General features: G+C 46.6%; 1 protein-coding gene across 1 annotated transcript; it reads left to right on the plus strand.

The window, feature by feature from the left end:
• The first annotated feature begins 1,298 nt into the window (after positions 1-1,298).
• On the plus strand, positions 1,299-11,874 carry LOC308460753 (uncharacterized protein). Its single transcript, XM_080977278.1, has 3 exons — positions 1,299-1,657; positions 2,558-2,645; positions 3,592-11,874. The coding sequence occupies exons 1-3, from the start codon at positions 1,403-1,405 to the stop codon at positions 11,196-11,198; spliced, it is 7,950 nt and encodes a 2,649-aa protein (XP_080833404.1). The 5' UTR covers positions 1,299-1,402; the 3' UTR covers positions 11,199-11,874.
• The last annotated feature ends 7,353 nt before the right edge of the window (positions 11,875-19,227 follow it).

Consider the following 19,227-nt stretch of genomic DNA (forward strand, 5'->3'; position numbering starts at 1 on the left):
ACAAATATGTGTAAATTAGGTATACCTCTAGAGCTATACAGGTCATTCAAAGCTGACTGGTTTCTGTAAACTAACCTGAGAGCTTCAAATGCAGGTAATAACTGTTGTACAGTGGTACCTCTGGTTACAAACTTAATTCGTTCCGGAGGTCCGTTCTTAACCTGAAACCATTTGTAACCTGAGGTACCACTTTAGCTAATGGAACCTCCTGTTGCTGCCATGCCACCGGTGTGCAATTTCTGTTCTCATCCTGAGGTAAAGTTCTTAACCCGAGGTACTACTTCCAGGTTAGCGGAGTCTGTAACCCAAAGTGTTTGTAACCTGAGGTGTTTGTAACCCAAGGTACCACTGTAATTACAAATTCCTAGCAGCCCCAGTAGCCACCATATTCAATGGCCAGAGATTATGGGAGCTGTTGTACAACAATATCTGGAGGACCACAGGTTCCTGAATCCCTAAGAAACCCTCTTCACACTCCTATTTCCCTTTGGAAGGCTCCAGATGAACATTTTGATGCAAGGTTTATTGGAGGCTAATGGTTTTATTTATTATTTATTTATTTATTTAATCAATTATTTTATTTATGGCATTTTCATCCCACCTTCTTCCCCATGGGCATCAAAGTGGCATAAATTGTTTTCTCCCTCCTCATTTAATCCCCACAGCAACCATATGAGGCAGATTAGGCTGAGAGGCAAGTATTAACCCAAGGTCACCCAGTGAGCTTCATAGGTGAGTTGGAATTTCAATCCTGGTCTGACACTCTAACCACTACACCACACTGAGGAGAGAGCATGGAAGGAGAGACTAGGTTTGGGCTATCAGTGGGTTACCACCACCCACCCATTATTTTAAAGCTTCTATTGCTATCCAGAAAAGCTACAACTTTGAAAATGAAAGCTGAGATTAATAGGGTAGTAAATTCTGTGCCAGACTATCAGATTCCATCCAATGGGGATGTGGATGTAGGATGCATGCATAGGACTCTGTGGTGGGCTGAATTCCATTTGAACTCACAAGCACCAAGCCGCAGTGTTCAGTTTGACTGCTCCATCGAGAATTGAATGTATTGGCTTGATCTGGTTCATTGCTAATTTCAGGTTCATAGCAAAAGCTGGGGCGGCAACATGGAATCATCACCTGTGCATTTTGACTGCCAAATTTGCACTGATCATAAGACTGCTGGAACCTGTTTGCCCACTGCTCTGATGGAATGCAATTAAGTCCAAGCAGGCGGCAGCGGCATCCATGACTGGAGAGAACCCAGGGTGTTCCCAAGGTTCTTTTGTTGGTTCTTTGTGTTGTTCTTTGGAACGTTGGAACGTTGCTTTAAAACACTGCTAACTGCCACTGCCTGGGGGATACATACCATCTCTTGGGTGCAAAGACTGCATTCACAAAGATGGGACTGATTTCCCTTATCAATTGCTTTTTCCCTTTGGACTGCTACTTCAACTTGTACACTACTCTAGTCCTGGCTCTGTTCATCAGCCTCTTCCAAATGATCCTATGTGGCTCCTTTGTGTGGTGCAAGAGAGTTGGCCAAGCATGGAGAAGCATCTTGTCCTTTTCAGTGGAACCTGAAATCACCGAGAATCCCCACTTTTTGGAGCAACAGCTGGGCAGTTGGTTCCCCTCTGAGACCAGCACACCGATGGTGAGTTTCAGTGACACCTTTGTTCATGTCTGAAGTTGACTCACATTGGGGGGGGGGGGGTTTCAGTTCCCAACAGCAATATTTACTTCCTCATTTATTTAAGAGATCTCCTACCCATCCTTCAGCAGAAACCTTCCCAAGGCAGGTCACAGCCATATAGCATCAAAACCCAAAATAGAACAACTATGTGAGAATACAGACAAGCTGACTCATCCCCACCACACTTGGTTTTCTCAGCTTACAACAGCAATATGTACTTACAAATTTATTTAAGAGATTTCCTACTTTTCCTTCAGCACAAAGGTTCCCAGAGCAGGTCACAGCTATATAATCAAATAATATCAAAATCCAAAATAAAACAATTATATGACAATACAGAATTCGCACACATGTTAACTGGCAAAAGGCAATGCTGAGAGAATGATAGAAACTACTTAATGAGCATTCATGGGGATGGGGTTCCATGTTTTAGGGGCCTTCAATGGGCAGAAAGCAGCAATGTGATGCCATGGTCATAATGAAAATGGCATTTTAACGGGCCATTTGAGTCTTGCATTGACACAAACTTCGACATTGAATGAACGTCTAAGTGAGATGGGAGGAGTCAAAAATGACCTGACAGTATTGCATGATTTGGCCACCAGGAGACAGGAATGCAGGAAGTAGCCTTATACAGATCCAGACTGTTGGTCCATCCAGTTTAGTACTGTCAAAGCAGACCAGTGGCAGCTCTCCAGGAAATCAGACTGGGATTTTCCCCAGTCCTATTTAGAGATACCAGGGATGGAACTTGGAACATGCCTCATTCTGCCTGATGGCATAGTACCCTGTTTAGTAAGGTGGTATTTCCAATTGGTTGTTCTTCCCTTTGAATAACTTCGCTGCCTCCTCTCTTCCTAGAAGGAACATGTGGAACACAGAAGCCATCTCCAAGCAGCTGTTGGAAAAGAAGAAGGCAAGCCATCGAGACAGGAACCAGCTCATCCCGGTGATTTATTATTATTTTTAAGAGCCAAGCTCAATGTTGACATTTGATCATTCACATGGTCTTTCATGGCATCCATGAAAGTGTACATACACACATTTGTTTGTTGGTTGGGTTCATTCAATAAGATAAGTTCAAGATAATAAAACCCAGATCCAAAATCTTTTAAAAAACAAAAGAAAATGTATTCAAAACTTAAAATTATAGGAGGAGACAGAATACACACAGGAAAACTAGCCGAGAATCATCTAACAAAAATACTTAGAGTTGAGTTGAGTTAGTCAATGCAATGCAATCTAGAAGTTGGCTTACAATGCCCATATAATCCCTGGTCATTGGACATGCTTGCTAGGGGCACTGCAGTCCAACTACATTTGGAAGGCCACAGATTCACTGCTGTTCTGAAATAAAGTCAGTGCCTCTTAGGCCCACAAATTGGTATATAAGTATTCTAACACATCTAATAAATATATAAATATGTCATGAGTTCTGACAGGGAAGTGTCAGGCCCCCACAGGTCGAGAAGAGGCTGGATGCTTGGAATGCAACTGGCTTTTTATTCACAGAAAGTAACCCAGCAAAATTTCCCTGGCTCGACTCCTTCAGCTTGAGAAGTTGCAGGAAACTTAGCTCCAGCCCCACCTTTCCCCTCTACACTCTCAATCTGGAGCCCTTCCTAACAGACGGTGACTCCAATGTGGGAGTTAGGTCCTACTCTTCTGGTTCTGTATGACTCATTGCTTGGCAGCAGGCAGGACTTCCAGCACCACCCAACTCAACCCTTCCCCACTGTCCCACCACCAGGACCCGGGCTCTAAGTCTTTGTCTTCCCTGTCTTCCCTGGCGGGCTCCTCATCTGGCCAGTTCCTGACAAAATATGAGAGTCAGTGGGCTCCATACCAACCTGGAGGTGGAGAAAAGCTCACCAGTGCCTTCATTTGGCTTACAGGTACCAACCACCAGGAGAGAGAACCACAAAATATAGGCAGTCGCTGTGCCTCCATCCGCAGATTGCTATGTGACAATACAGCCTGTGCCTTATGTGACAGGGCAGCCATGGAGGCTGAGGAAGTGATGTGTGTCCATGGATTAAACCCTGGGTTTCAAAGAGATGACATCATTTCCCCATGGAGCAACAGTGAACCTGCCCCAAACTGTCACCATCCAGAATTGGGCCCAGAAACAACTCCTTCATCCAGGAAGGAGCAAGTTCTTCCCAAATGCAAGGGGAAGAAAGAAAAGCCACTCCATTCTACTCAGCAAGCTGTTTCCATTTTCAGGGAGTATGGCATGAGTCCTAGCCATCTCAACAACCATTCCATGTTCACTATGAATGAACGTTATGACAGCTCTGATGACAGAAGTTGGGAAATGAGGGACCACTTCTACTCCTCTTCTAGCACATCTTCTGTGCTGTCTTTCAATAGCTGGGCAGATCACAGCCCCTCTACTGAACTGCCGGAGTTATCCTATTTCAGCAAGAAGAACCACATTCCTTTGAGGCATAGGAAAAATGAAGCATCCTCTTTGTGTGAAAAGGAGAACTACCAGGGCATGAGATTCCACCTTAAAGCAGCAAGACATTTCCCCACTTTCTTACCTGTGGTCTCACAAGCAAATACAAAGTCTCCTAGGGTTGAATTCGCTACCGCAGACACTCCCTTTATGGCTAAGGCTCCAAGGACCTTGGAGCAGCATTTGGTCATGAAAAGAGTTCAACACAAACTGGGTCTTCCATCAGTCGTCCTCAGGTCATTCAAGGCTTTTTTGCCTCTTGGTATGGATTCCACTTTCCTGCACCGCACAAAGAAGGAGGCTGCTGTGTTAATGAGGCCTCGGCTTCTTCCTTTCATGAGTGTGGCAAAGAGCAGGACACTGGAGCAACACATGAAAAAGATGATTTGCATGCGGCGTTGTGGGCTGCCAAGGCAAGTCCAAGAGGCCCTCAAGCACATGAAGCTGGCCTCTCACCTCACCACAAATATAGCATCGTCTGCACACAGGAAAAAAGGCCGAGGCGTCGTCAAGGGTGAGAGAGAAGGGAAGGTTCACTGGCACGTTCTACACTGGGAATCCACAACCAGGGAAACAGCCCTCAAATCTCCCCCTCCTTCCAAAGCAAACCCCCAGACTACAACTGGTAAGAAGTCATTTAAGGCCAGACACAAGGTAATAGAGAATTCCCAGAGAATAATTGTCCCAGAGGAGAAGAAAGCCCCCTTGCCCAAGCTGACCCTACCGCACAGCAGTTACACTCAGCGACTCAGCAGGCCAAGGCCAAGTCTCCGGGGGAAGGCAGATTGTGTGGATATGAATGTTAAGTATAAAGGCATTCAATTCCTATGGGCCCCCCCTACACTGTACATTCAACCCCTGAGCAATATAATACCCAGTGCTTCCGAGTTGCTAGCTCCCCCATCTTGGTCGCATCACACCACTGAGTTTGTCCACGCAAGGACACCTTTTCTTCCTGCCAATGAGGAGCAGTGTTTGGAATCCCATGTCATCAGAAAGAGGGCTCAACACCCGTGGGGCCAGCCCACAGTGACACAAGAGTCTTTGCAAAAGTTCCACCTGCCTACAGCACCCCATGCTTCCTCCAAATTGTACTCGGGAGGGGAAGTGAGGGTATCCCCTAGGAGCTCCTTGCCTTTTGCCACCTTGGAGACCAAGAAGCACCTGGAGGGCCACATCGAGGGTAAGGTAATAGAGCAGGGGTGGGGCATCCCCAAGCGAGTCATGGAGTCCCTCCACCACTCCACTCCACTAACAAAGGAGCCCAAAGGCAGTCAGGAGATGTCTGCATCCCACAAGGGGAAGAGGATTCTGGGGAGCCTTCCATTGGGGAAAGCACCAAATTTCTCTGGGATGCCAAAGCCACAGTGCAACCAGCATCAAGTGCTGAAAAGACCCGTGGACCAAGAGACTCTTGAAATCTCACTGGAGCTTGTTGACCCCATGTTTCATTTGCCTCAGTCAGCTGGCCACCAAGTCAAGGAACATGACCTTCCTAAAGTTGCCCCACTTGGTTTGAAAGCCCAGCAGCCTCAATCCCACGAGGTTCCATTCGCAGAGAAAGACATCACCGTTCATATCAAACTCAACATTGCAAGCAAAGGTTTGGCTCACAGGCAAGGATTGTCCACACTCTACAGAAAACCTTTATCCTATTTGTACAAGGAGGACACCCTTCAGGTGCCCTTTTCCACCTTGCCCAGAAAGGATACCATATTTGACTTCACCTCAGCAGAGATCCCATTCATTGAGCAGAGGACTCGGGAGGATCTGGAATGGCACGTGAGAAAAAAGAGGTTGCAGCATGCTTGGGGGTTGCCAAGCCTTGTCCAGAGATCTCTCCATTCTGTTTTCCCAGTTGTCCCCCAATCACAGCAGCACCGGACATTACAGCACGTGGAGGTGAATGTTCTTCTGGATGAGCTTTCCTTCTTCAGTGATGCCATCATCCAAGAACTAGAGCAGAATCTGCTGAAAAGAATTACACTTCACCGATGGCGCTTACCCCAAAGGGTCCTTGAGTCCCTCAGGCTGCTTTCCCCAGAGATTGTGGCTGTTGCAGGGAAACAGGATGGAACTAGGATAGGGAGGAGGACAATGACAAGTCAGCCTTTGGTGTACCCCACACTTCAGTCTGAAACTATAGAGCATAAGATACTCCACTTGGATGAAAAAGGTCCAGACATTTCCCCAACCTTGGCCAGACATACTTGGCAATGCATGTCAACTTCACTGAGTCAGTTTCTCCCCAAGACCCTCCATAGTCATGGGCTTCTGGAGCCACACAACGACATCCAGCCATCTGATTGGACAGAAAGCATGGACCAGGTTGAGTCGGCCATGCAACATGACCATTTGCTGTCACTCTGGGGCATGAAGGGTCTGGGTGGAACAAGGCACATGTCACCACTGCAGCCTTCCATTCCTAGAACAGCAACCACCTTCATGTTTTCAGAAGCAAAGACACCATTCCTCTTGGAGCAAGAAAGGCAAGCCTTAGAACTCCACATTAGAAAAAAGAAGCTACAGCATGAATGGGGCTTGCCTAGTCTTATTCAGAAATCCTTGCATGGCTTCAAGTCACAGGCTCCCCCACTGCCCAGTCTCCAAAGGGCTGAAGCTCATGTCTACATTCTACTACAGAAACCATCGTTCCTTCCCCAAAGCACCTACAGTCAGCTGGAATTCCACATTCAAAGGATGATGCTACAGCGACAATGGAAGCTGCCTAAGAGGATTCTGGAATCTATCAAGATTTTCAACCCTGCATTTGGGACAGGTCCCTTGGAACTACAAAATACAGAGTACCAAAATAAAAGCTGTGACTCTCCAGGCAGATTATACCCTGTCATCCCAGTAGCCAGAGAAGAGCTGTCCTCTTGGGAAGAGGCAAGGCAGGCGACGTTTGTGGGTGAGAACATCTTCACACATGGACCCAAGGCTTACAGGGCACAGCAAATGGTCAGCCCACACCAGGATACGGAGGCAGGAGAAGTCCCTGAAGGAGCTTTTTCTGAATCATCAGCTGCCTCTACAGATCACCATAGCCTCAGGAGAAAGTCCACAGAAACTGGTCTCCAGCCCATGGGAAGCTTCAAGGTCACACCTGACGAACCTTTCCAGAAGTTTGCCCCTCTTTACAGCCAAGTGAAGCCCAGAAGCACATTTCTGCCCTTGGTGGAGGGTGAAGCAGTAGATAAGGGGGAGCTGAACATCAGGTACGAATATCCAGAGCATTTACCTAGTCAACAGAGTGAAATCTTGAATACGATATATGCAGACTCTGCAGCCTGGCCACACATGGATGAATGTTTCACAGGAATAGACTCAATGAATGTTTCCCTGGATGGAAGTGAGGCTAGAGAGAAACCAGGAATTAACGTCTACAAGGAGCATTCGGTGGCAATGGCATCAGTGGATGACAAAATGATTGACCTTGCAGCCTCTCAAGATGAGGCTCAGGAGCAACTAGAATCCAAACATAAGAAAATCTTTCACCATTGGGGCTTATCACAAGTTGTGCAGAAATCCATGAGAGCATTTTGCCCACCTCCTCCTGAGTCCCTTCCTCCTATTTGTCCACAGGTCACCAAGGAAATCATTAGCATGGATCCAGACACTGAAAAAGAAGAAAGTGCCACGGGTGATAGTCTCTTTGTGGAAGATGAAAAGGTTCTCTATTGGGAAGAGCAAAAGGCAGTGGAGCAAGTTGATGTTAGTACCAAGAAAACACAGAGAGACAAGAAAATGAGCACCATTGATGGAATCCCACAGGAAATTGAGAATGGAGTTCCTACTGAGATAAGCCTATACTCCTCAAAGGACACCACTGGTGAGAGACCACAAATGTCAGCAGAAGATTCTGTGATAAATGAGCCGCTAGAAGTCATGAAGGAAGTTAATAACAGCCCACAGGCCACAGATGCCCTGAACATTTTAGGACCTGAGGCTGCAGATAATACTTATTTGGAGATTCTGCAGGGCACAGAGGAAGCAAATTATATGGGGGAGACCCCACAAAGAGTTGAGGAACTGGTATTTAATACAAAAAGCCCACACGTAGTTAAAGAAGAACTATCTACCAGTGAAAGCTCACAAGCCACAGAAGAAGCAAGGTTCATCAGACTGGAAGCCACAGAAGATACTGCTTGTGAGATACCACAAGCTGCAGACACTGTATCTGGTGAGAGAAGTCCGTATAACACAGAGGAAGAGAACCTCACTTATGAGAACACACAAGTAGCCACTAGCCCAGAGAGCTCAAAAGAGGATGAAGAAGTGGCCATTGCTATTGGGAATCTAGAAGCCACTGAAGATGCAAGAGCTGCTGAACAACAGGCTAGTCAGGTTTCACAGGTCACAGGGGAGGAGGTGACCATTGCTGGTGAAAGCCCACAGGATCTGGAGAGTGAGAGTGTGACTTCCAGGAGCTCACAAGCATCAGAGGAAATGGATGTCGCTCCTGAGATCCGAACTGATGTTGCAGAGGATGAAGAAGCCCCGCAAGCAGAAGAGGAAATTATTGATGAGATTCCCTGGAAGCTACAGGAAGCTCCCAAGACTACAGGAAGCTCCCAAGAAGATGATGAAATTGGCCTTATGGGTGAAAATCCACAAAATAGAGAGAAAACAAGCATAGATCCTGGGAGCCCACCAATACCAGAGGAGGAAGCAGTTGCTGGTGAAAGCCGAGAGGCCACAGATGAAAGGGATGAGAGCTCAGAGATTGCAGAAAAGCAGAGCACTCTGCCTGAGTGCCCATCATCCAAAGAGGAAGGAACTGCAGAAAGGGAAAGTCCCCAAGCAGAAGAGGGTGTGCCTGGTGAGCACCCGCCAGTCACAGCTACAGAGAGTCCACAGGGAGAAGAAGGCGTTAGAGTTGCCAATGAGAGGTCTCAGGTGATAGTTCCTGAGGCTGAAGAGGCTGGGTGTGGTAGGAAGTCATTTCAAGACACTAAGCAACATGGGGAAGCCCACTCCAGAAGGCAGGCTGTGACCTTCAGGTGGGGCTTTCTGAAACGAATCCAAGAATTCCCACAGGCATTCTTGCTTCATCTGCAGCCCAGATACCACAGGGGCTATAAACTGACAGGAGGACTTGGAGACCAATCCCAAGCCAAAACGAAATCAGGCCTGCGGAAGAAGCCACCAGTCTTCCGGACGGAACTGCGGCTCCAGGTAGAGCGTGGTGGAAAAATCAGTATTTGTGGGGCTACGAAGAAGCCCCTTCCTTTATTTTCTCCAAAAGCCCATCCCTCTATGGTGATCCCAGAGGGGGGAGGCAAAGGAGGCAGCCAGGAGATGAAACCTGGGAAGCGCCTGGGCAGACCTTCCCATCTTAAAGGAAGGGCATTGAGGCACAAGGCGGTACTGAAATCCACTCTGCATGTACATATGCAGAAGATGGCACCAGAACAGGACTCGGAGATTCATCTTGAGCCAGAGAAGCATGAACAGAAAGTTCTGTTCCCTGGTGCCACACTGCTCAGCGATTACAATGCAAGCCCTAGATCCAGCCAAGTTCCTGAATCCCAGGGGCTCAGGTCTCTAGACAAAAGCAAAGAGCCAGTTCCATGTACTTGCATTGAAAGATTTATTGGGGATAAATGCAGTATTTCGTGGCAGCTCGACTCCAGCCTCCAGGGGATGGTACAGAACAACCAACATCCAGTAGGACCGAGGAAACCTCAGCCTCTAGATATCTCACATGCTACTGCTTCACCCTGTGTGTGCCATACTGCAGTTCTTCAAATAGACACCAAATTTCCATGTGTAATGGGTGCAGATCAAAAGTGTCAGCAGCAACAGGGGGTCCCAAGGGGTGCAACGACCTTCCAGTGTGGGACTGCAGTAAATTATGGAACTCAGGGGTATTTGGATTTGCCTCCTGTGGAAGGCAAAATGGGTATTGATTGCCCCAAGCAGGAAGTCTCAGGGGACAATCTCCTTAAGCCTTCTGAAGTAGCAAGAGATCACTTGCTCAGGACCCACATTGCCCAGAGAGCCTTGGGGTCCTTCATACTTCCTTGCCTTGTCATCTCCTCACACACTGCCTATGAAGACATGGTGGCTGAACTGGTCAAGAAGGCATCCAAAGAACGTCAGGAGAGACTCAGCAGCCAGTTACACAGGAGGAGGGTCAGTTTGGGGATGCCCAAAGAGGAAAGCCAAGGGCTGCCCTTACAGACCCAGGGACATAGAGCTAATGCAAGGGGGCAGCAAAAGACATCTGCAGTGGCATATACTCAAGAACCAAGGAGCAGACGGGCCAGCAAATACTCTCATGATATATGTTCAGGCATGGCACCTGCCCCATCTCTCAACACCAATAATAGCTCTCGAGTTCTGCAGGACCAGGAAGACATCCAGTCTGCTGGAGAAAGTAGCAGTGCTTCAAGTGAGAGCTCTGAAGTTTCAGGAGAATCCGAGGCCTCTGGAGACTCGTGTGCATCTTCTTTGGATGCAAACAGTGAATTGCCAGACCCTCCTTCGGATTGGATTCACTTGGAAACCAAAGGTGAGGGTGTAGAAAGAGAGTCTGGGAGCATCTCCATCTTGGTCCCTAAGGATGCTTCTCAGGTGCGGCCAGAGACCCCCTGCAAGCAATGCTACCCGCAAATAGAAGGCCAGTCCCAGTTCAGGAACATATGTGAGTGGCAGAAAGCAGGAGACTGGGACAGCGACAATGTCCAAGTTGAAGAAGACAATAGAGATCAGAAGGTGGGACAGAGGCCTAAAGATAGATCTTGCCTGAAGTCTGGAGCCATCTTGAGACCCCAGGGAAGGCGTGCCTCTTCCAGTTCCCACAAGGATTCTGACAAGAGGATGTCTATTATTGGCTCAGTCCTGGAGAGGATATTGCACCTAAAGTATGGGATGCACATTTGGTTGCAAAGCCATGGCATAAAGAAAGCTGCCTGGAGAGAAAAGAAGAGGCAAACATTCACCACTGCCAATTGCCCTGAGAAAGAGGACATGTTAAAAGGGGCCGAAGAGTTCAGAGATGCTGAACCTGCTATGGAAGGAGGTGCTGTGCGCTAGACAGGTGGGTGTACACATATTCTGTAGCTCAAACTGATGAAGAGGCCCACAGACCAGAACCCATCTTCCAGAAACATGGTTCATTTCTGGCAGAAAGACAGAGGATCCCATTACAGCCCTGGTATTTCAAGAAGCATCTTCCAGAAGCCCTCCAGAGCACACCATAATGGAAAGAAGAGTATGAGGTCAGAAGAGAAGTTGACGGGGTTGGAACAGGTATGTGGAAACTCCAGCCCATGGGCCTAATTAGGCCAAGCATGTGTACATGCCATTTCCCCCAATCCACATATCAGGTGTGGGGCAGGTACTGGCATGTCCCCACATCTGCTTCCACAACCCTCATTTGCAGTTGGACTGTGACATTCTGTGGATTCCCTCCCAACACACAACCTACAAGAAGGTCCTTTTGAAGGTCAGGGGAATTCCAGGGCTTGCCAAACCCTGGTGAACAGTTTGGGTTTTGTTTTGTTTTTTATTTAAGTGTTTTCCCAAGGTTTAAAACATATAAGTTTTAATTACCAGCAGCTGCACCCGTCCAAGGTTTTCCAATTTATCCTTATTCTGCTGCATAGCATTCTTGATTTGTGTTGTTTTTAATGAGCTGTAGGGGAGTTTCTTCTGTAAGGAATAATGTTGGTTGCTTTCTTTGCTTTAATAAACCTCCATTTTGTTAACATGGGATGCCTTGGCTAGTATTCTTGGGAATGGTCCTGTAGTGGTAGCTCAACCTTCTCCAACCAGATGACCTTCAGTTATTTGGACTACATGTTTGTGCTGCCTGAAGATGATGAGAAATATAGTCCAAGCCATATAGCAGACATGAGGCTGTTCTCCAAGGTAGCCATTTTCCCAACTGACTTTCATCATACCTATCCATTCTCCTAAATTCAGGCGTACTTTTTATCTCTGCCAATGTTTCCCAAGCTTGGTTCTCCAGCTGGTTTTGGACCACAGTTCCTATCATCCCTGACCATTTGTCCTGCTAGCTAGGGATGGTGGGAGTCGTAGTCCAAAAAACAGCTGGAGACCCAAGTTTGGGAAACCCTGATCTGTGCGCAGAGATATAGATATACAGTGGAGGCTCGGCTTGCAAACGTGAACCATGTGGGATGCACGTTTGCAACCTGTAGCATTCGCAGCCTGTAGCATTCGCAACCCGCATGTGCGTAGATGCGGGTTGCGACTCGGCACTTCTGCACATGCGCAAAGTGTGATTAAGCGCTTCTATGCATGCAAGACCGCCGAAACCCAGAAGTAACCCATTCCGGTACTTTCGGGTTTCGGCAGTCCGTAACCTGAAAAAACACAACCTGAAGCATCTGTAACCCACTATATCTGTAACTCACTATATAGAAGGATCTGGCAACTTCTGTTTCAGTGTATCTGAAGAAGTGTGCATGCACACGAAAGCTCATACCAAGAACTAACTTAGTTGGTCTTTAAGGTGCTACTGGAAGGAATTTTTTTATTTTGACTATGGCAGACCAACACGGCTACCTATCTGTAACTGGAACCAAGGTATGACTGTAACTATAAATATCCCCAATGGTAGAAGCACATAGATACAGAAAGAAACATATTTTCAGCATTTTGTTTTATTTATTGACTTCAAACAACAAATGGGAATGAAATGTACTGACACCCCAATCCTCAAAAAAGTTGTGTTCTGCATGAGGAAGATCCCGGGTTCAAGTCCCAGCATCTCTAGGTAGAACTCGGAAAGGACTCCTATCTGAAATTCTGGAGAGCCAGCTGCTGGTGTTTAGGGTAGACAATACTAAGCTAGATGCACCAATGGACCGACTCAGCTTCCTAAGTACAGTGGTACCTTGCAAGACGAATGCCTCGCAAGACGAAAAACTCGCAAGACGAAAGAGTTTTTGGTTTTTTGAGTTGTGTTGCAAGACGAATTTCCCAATGGGCTTGCTTCGCAAGACGAAAACGTCTTGCAAGTTAGTTTCCTTTTTCTTAAAACAGTTGCGACTTGACTTCGAGGAGCAACTCGTGCTTCGCAAGACAAAAAATTCACTAGACGGAAAAACTCGCAGAATGAATTAATTTCGTCTTGCGAGGGACCACTGTACCTGCATTTGTGCCTTGGACTTAAGCTGAATAAAGACATCTCTGCCTTGACCCATCCCTTCCTCTTGCTCTCAGTCGCTCAGTAGATATCACTGGCAAAGATCTAGAGCAGGGAGATTTTTGTAAGTGTCTGTATCATTGTGGGAACTACGCACAGTGATTTCCCTCCATACCAATACCACCGTCAGCCACTGAAAGCTCTGTGTTTCGCTTTTGAGCTCAAAGAGGTGTCTCACATTGACAGAACATTTTGAACACAATTTGAAAAAGAGCTTCTGCAAAACAAAGAAAAAAACTTTTTATTTAAAATGTACAATCTCTTATTAGACTGGGAAACAAAAGACAAGCTTGTCAAAGCCTCTTTGACACACTGGGCAATAGATATAGGACATAATACAGATTTTAATCTCTGGGGGGAAACTTTGGGAAAACAATTTGAAGTTTACAGCATATTATTCCTTGAAGGAGAACTACTTGCAAATGATTTGCAGATGGCCTTTAACTCCAAGTAGGCTTGCTAAGATGTATAAGACAGAATCAGATAAGTGCTGGAGATGCAATGAGATTGAGGGAATGTTCTTTCATATGTGGTGGACCTGTAAAAGGGTAAAATAGTTTTGGGAAATAATTCATAATGAATGGGGGGGGATATTTAAAAGTACCTTTCGGAAAAAACCAGAGTCCTTTTTGTTGTAGGTAATTCAGAGTGAGATTCCCAGGTGTCAAAAAAGGTTATTTATGCATGCTACTACTGCGACCCATGTTTCGTTAGCCCAAAAATGGAAAACAGGCAAGGTCCCAACTAAAGAATAATGGCAACTTAAGCTGATGGAATATGTGTATATAAGTTTTGATGGATGTAATAATGGGATACTGAACTGAACTGGTTTAGTTTATGTAAAATATGCAGGTTTTTATGATACGCAAAATGAACTATAGAAAGAGAAGAAGGGAAGTCATTGATATTTAAGGCTGTTTAAATGAGTATTTTAAACTGTAAAACAGAAAACTTCCCAGAATTATTTGGGGAAAGCTACAGCTGTTTAAAGTGGCATGATATAGCTTTAAATATACAGTGGTATCTCGGGTTAAGTACTTAATTCATTCCGGAGGTCCGTTCTTAACCTGAAACTGTTCTTAACCTGAAGCACCACTTTAGCTAATGTGGCCTCCTGCTGCCACCGTGCTGCCAGAGCATGATTTCTGTTCTCATCCTGAAGCAAAGTTCTTAACCCAAAGTAATATTTCTGAGTTAGTGGAGTCTGTGACCTGAAGTGTATGTAACCTGAAGCGTATGTAACCCAAGGTACCATTGTATAGTACAGATGGGGCCTAAGATATAAGATATCACCTTTAAAAGGGAAATGCAATGTTGGATGGATGAGAACAGACTAGGAAAATGTGATTAACAAAAAACAAAAACAAAACCTTGAGAGCTGGGGAAAGACATGTGACAGGAAAATATGATATCTGACAATACCTGGAGATTAGATTCATTTGAGAGAGAGAGAGAGAGTCTGCACAATTCAGTAAAAACCTGAAAGGGTTTTGAGTTCACTGTAGACAAAAGTTTGTGATTTCCCTGAGAGACTTTATCCCATTATTCAGTGCAGTGAATGACTGCATTTTATTTCTATCAGAACTGCCCTTCTTGTTATGTGCCAGCAGGTGGCAGCATTTCATAACAAAAGCATAGTTTATGGCGCTGTATTTCCACAGAGGTCCAGGTAGATTGTGAGTCCATTTGCCCTATTCCCATAGCTGCTTGGAAGCGATGCAAAAGTCCTTGTAGAAGCTCCTATCCATGTCAGCCTGTCCCAAGGCCACCGTGCAGATGACTGCCAACCACGGAAGTCAGCTCTAATGGAGCTTTTGTCACACATGCACCAACTCTTCCCATTTACCTGAGACTGGTCTGCTTTCTCATGCTTCTCTCTAGTAAATCACTGTCCCAATCCTGCCTAAGGTGACCTGGGCGATGCCTCATAAATGGAGATATATGCACCGAAGTGAACCTTGGCTTCCCTTCCTTTCTTGGAATGTGTTTGTTTCTTTTATTCATATCGCAGAATCATAGAATTGCACAGTTGGAAGGTACCTTGAGGATCATCTTGTCCAACTCCCTACAGGTAAAAGGTAAAGGACCCCTGGACAGTTAAGTCCAGTCAAAGGCGTCTATGGGGTTGTGGCGCTCATCTCACTTTCAGGCCAAGGGAGCCGGCGTTTGTCCACAGACAACTTTCCAAGTCATGTGGTCAGCATGACTAAACTGTTTCTGGTGCAATGGGACACCGTGACGGAAGCCAGAGCACATGGAAATGCCATTTACCTTCCCGCCAAAGTGGTACCTATTTGTCTACTTGCAGTGGTGTGCTTTCGAACTGCTAGGTTGGCAGGAGCAGGGACAGAGCAACGGGCGCTCACCTCGCCGCAGGAATTTGAACTTCTGACCTTCTGATCAGAGGCTCAGTGGTTTAGACCACAGCACCACCCACGCCCAATGCAGGGATATGCAGCTGTCCTCATATGGGGATCAAATCTGCAACCTTGGCGTTATCAGCACCACTCTTTAACCAACTGAGCTATCCAGTAACATTGAAATTTTAAAGTTGCATTTTTTATATATATTTTAAGTAAGAGGGTGGGTGAGGGGAGGAGGTATGGGGTGGCATCATGGGAAAGGAGTAAGCAGGGCAAAGGGTAGGGTAGGTTCAGAGACAACAGGTAGATATCATCTGGACAGTGCCAGGAGTCTCCTGAAGTCTGGTACCAGCCCTGATTGTAGCCAACCATGTCACACCCTCCAACATTCCTCAGATGAAAATAAGGACATTTCTCAATCCCCCACAAGTAACCCTCCTCAAGCCCACATTCCACTCCTGCCCCCAGAGAGAATTTCATTTCCCCCTCCCCCCTTTTGATAATTTTATTTATTTGGTTTTTCAAATTAGAATTTTACAATCACATATCCAACATACAACATAAAAACAAGATTCCAAAGAATCTCTTGGACTTCCCTCCTCCCCTTTGTGGGTCCTATTATTAATCATTTCCTCCTGCATCTTTTATAATAATCCAGACCTTTTACATCTCTATTATATCCAAAATTCACCATTTCTCTACAAGTGTTATTCCAATCCTGCTGACGGTTTTAACTGTTTACAATGGTTTTTAAGGTAAGTTCTAAATTTCCCCCATTCCTCATTAAAAGTTTGGTCTTCCTGATTTTGGATCCTTCCAGTCGTTTTGGCGTAGTCCAGCAACTTAATCTGTCATTTTCTCTGGTCGGGTCCAGAGAGCATTTCCTATCAGAAGAGGGGCGAGTCCCACTACCACTACCTCAATGGGACCCAGCACACACACCCTCCACCATCTTGAGAAAATCCCTTAATCCTGATTTTATTTTATTCTTTGGTAGATTTACAAAAAGAAAAACACACACCAATCAATGGATTTTAGAAAGGGGCAAGATTAGACGTGTGCGCAGCAGCAGAGCAAGCTGATTGGGCGGCTGGAGCGGCGTGCGTGCCCTGCGGCTAGGGGCGGAGCCAGCTGCCGTGGGGGCGGGGGCAGCCAGGGCAGGATGCTCCATAGGGCCTCTGAGGAGTCTGCCTGCCTCCTCCCACTTGGCCGCCCTACAACTGAGGGGGAGGCGGCAGGCGGAACGTTTGGGGCAGCGTGGAGCCTGTGGCCGCCCAAACCACTGCGTCACTCCCAGGAGAGATGTGTGGCTCGGGTGCGCTGGGGGCCCCATGGTGAGTGCCGCCCAGCATTTTGTCATACCCCTCAGTGGAGACACGTGGGGTGGACTGCCCCCCACTGCAGCCCCCTTCCTCCGCCCCTGCGTGTAGGCACAAAACATTTTTTTAAAGGCTCCTTGCGCTCCGCTCTGCTTCCCCTTTCTTCCTGCCCAGGGCAGTCTTGTCCTCTGCCTGTCCCTCTTCGCCTGCTCTCCAGAAACCACTACAAGGGAGGAGGCCAGCAGCAGTAGCCATGGAGAGGCAACAGGATGGTCCTTTGCTGGCCATCACCACTTGGGACAAGCACAGGCTCATCCTACTCCCTGAGCTTGGCAGTAGCAGCACTGGCAGGGGAAATGGGGACATCCTGGGGTCAAATCAGAAGTCAGGGTGGCTTTTGTAATTCCAGGCGGGATTGTCCCTGGAAAATGGGGGCAATTGGAAGGCACGCGGTATCAACAGGAACAGAGTGTGCACCCCATGCTTACACTTAGTATTTCCCACAAGATCATTGGACGGTAGGTTTTTGTTAAGGCTTCAGTGACTGTGGATGGGGTGGGAGCCACAGTGCTATGCACCCATACGAAAACCAAGATGGGAAAACTGCAGATTTGCACAGTGGGCTGGGCCAAAGTTTAGAGGTCTCAACGCAGAGTGAATTGGTTGATGAACTTCCATCTGTCTTTGTGTTGGGTTCTGATTGCCCTTTTTGGTGCAGCCACCTGTTTCCCTTCCCTCTCCCTCTTAAATTAACTGTTGGCTTCAAGTCTGTGTTGCTTTTGCTTCCTCCCACCTAATCGGGGAACCTGGTCAATGTCACCAAGGTTGTATGGTCAAACAGGAGGAGCTGGAGGAAATAATGCACCAAGTGATTGTTGGAGTGAATAGTGCAAAAGATACAGAGACCCTTTCCTCTCTATATATGACAGTGCACACTCATTTGCATTCTCCTGGTGTTCTGTCTGTCTGTCTGCCTGTCTGTCCATCTCTCTGAGACATCTAGACATTGTTAAAGTACATTGTAAAAGATGCAGTATTTTTCAGCCACCAGGAGTTGAGGTCCAACATCTGAATACTGACAGATGACACTGATGGCATGCATTTGACATATCTAGTTCAATAAAATCACCCGTCATTAGCTTCAGAACACTTCCTGGTTCAGGTACCATGATTCCATAACATCCCCTCAATTTGAAATGTTGAGTGCCCTGTTTTTTCTTAGCTTTTTACTATGCTGAGTGTTAGGAGACCCCTCCCATTCCCCTCACGAAGCTACAAGGAAAGGGAAAGGGAGGGATGTCAAACCACTCTAGGAATTGTATCTCTGTGAGGGAAGAGGTGTCTCCAGACTACTCTCAGCATCTTTAATGAACTACAATTCCCAGGATTCTTTGGGGCAAACCGTGACTGTTTAAAATTGCATGACCCAGCTTTGAATGTACAGTGCAGACAATGCCTTAGGTACCTTTTAGGGGGACGGTGGACATGATTTTCACTGCTCGACAGCTTCAAGAAAAATGCAGAGAGCAAAATGAACCCCTGTATATGAGAGCTCGAACACAGAGGGCACTTCGCGGCACCCATAGAGGAGGTGATGATGATGACTACTGAGGAAGTGGGAGAGACGGGCGGGTGTTGTTTTTTTGGAGATTCACTCATTATCCAAGAAGCTGGGTTCTATAGCCTCTCTCCGTAAGGTTTGAAATAAAAAAGGACTGTAAGAAATTTTTCCTTGTCTTTACACTTTCCTGGGCAACCAGCCGGGAGCCGCTGACAGCATCTTGACACAACTGTGGAAGGACGTGTAGATCCAGAATTGGCCTCCACAGTTACTTGAAGACTCACAGTTAAGATCGTGTTCATGGAAGAAGATCTTACTCGGCTACGAGTGATCGCCAAAGAACTATAGTGCAGACAATGCCTTAGAGATAAGGGGCCTCTGGGTTACAGTTAGAAGGGAATTGTCATATGGGATGGAGGAGAACAAAGCAGGATGATGTGGCAAACAAAATGAATTGTTGATCATTTGATTTTGAACTTTTCTGTTCTTCTCCCAGAATGCCTGGCTCTGAAAAAGAACACCTTTGGCCCTTTCTCAGGTGCCAAGGTGCAAACAATATTTAGAGAAAGAGAGAGGGTGGGGGGAGGGGGTTCTGCTAATGCAAACAGAAAGATGGGGGTGCATTTGTCTCTAGTGGTTGGGTACC

This window comes from Podarcis pityusensis (assembly GCF_964106645.2).
Source record: "Podarcis pityusensis genome assembly, chromosome: 13".
Taxonomy (NCBI): domain Eukaryota; kingdom Metazoa; phylum Chordata; class Lepidosauria; order Squamata; family Lacertidae; genus Podarcis; species Podarcis pityusensis.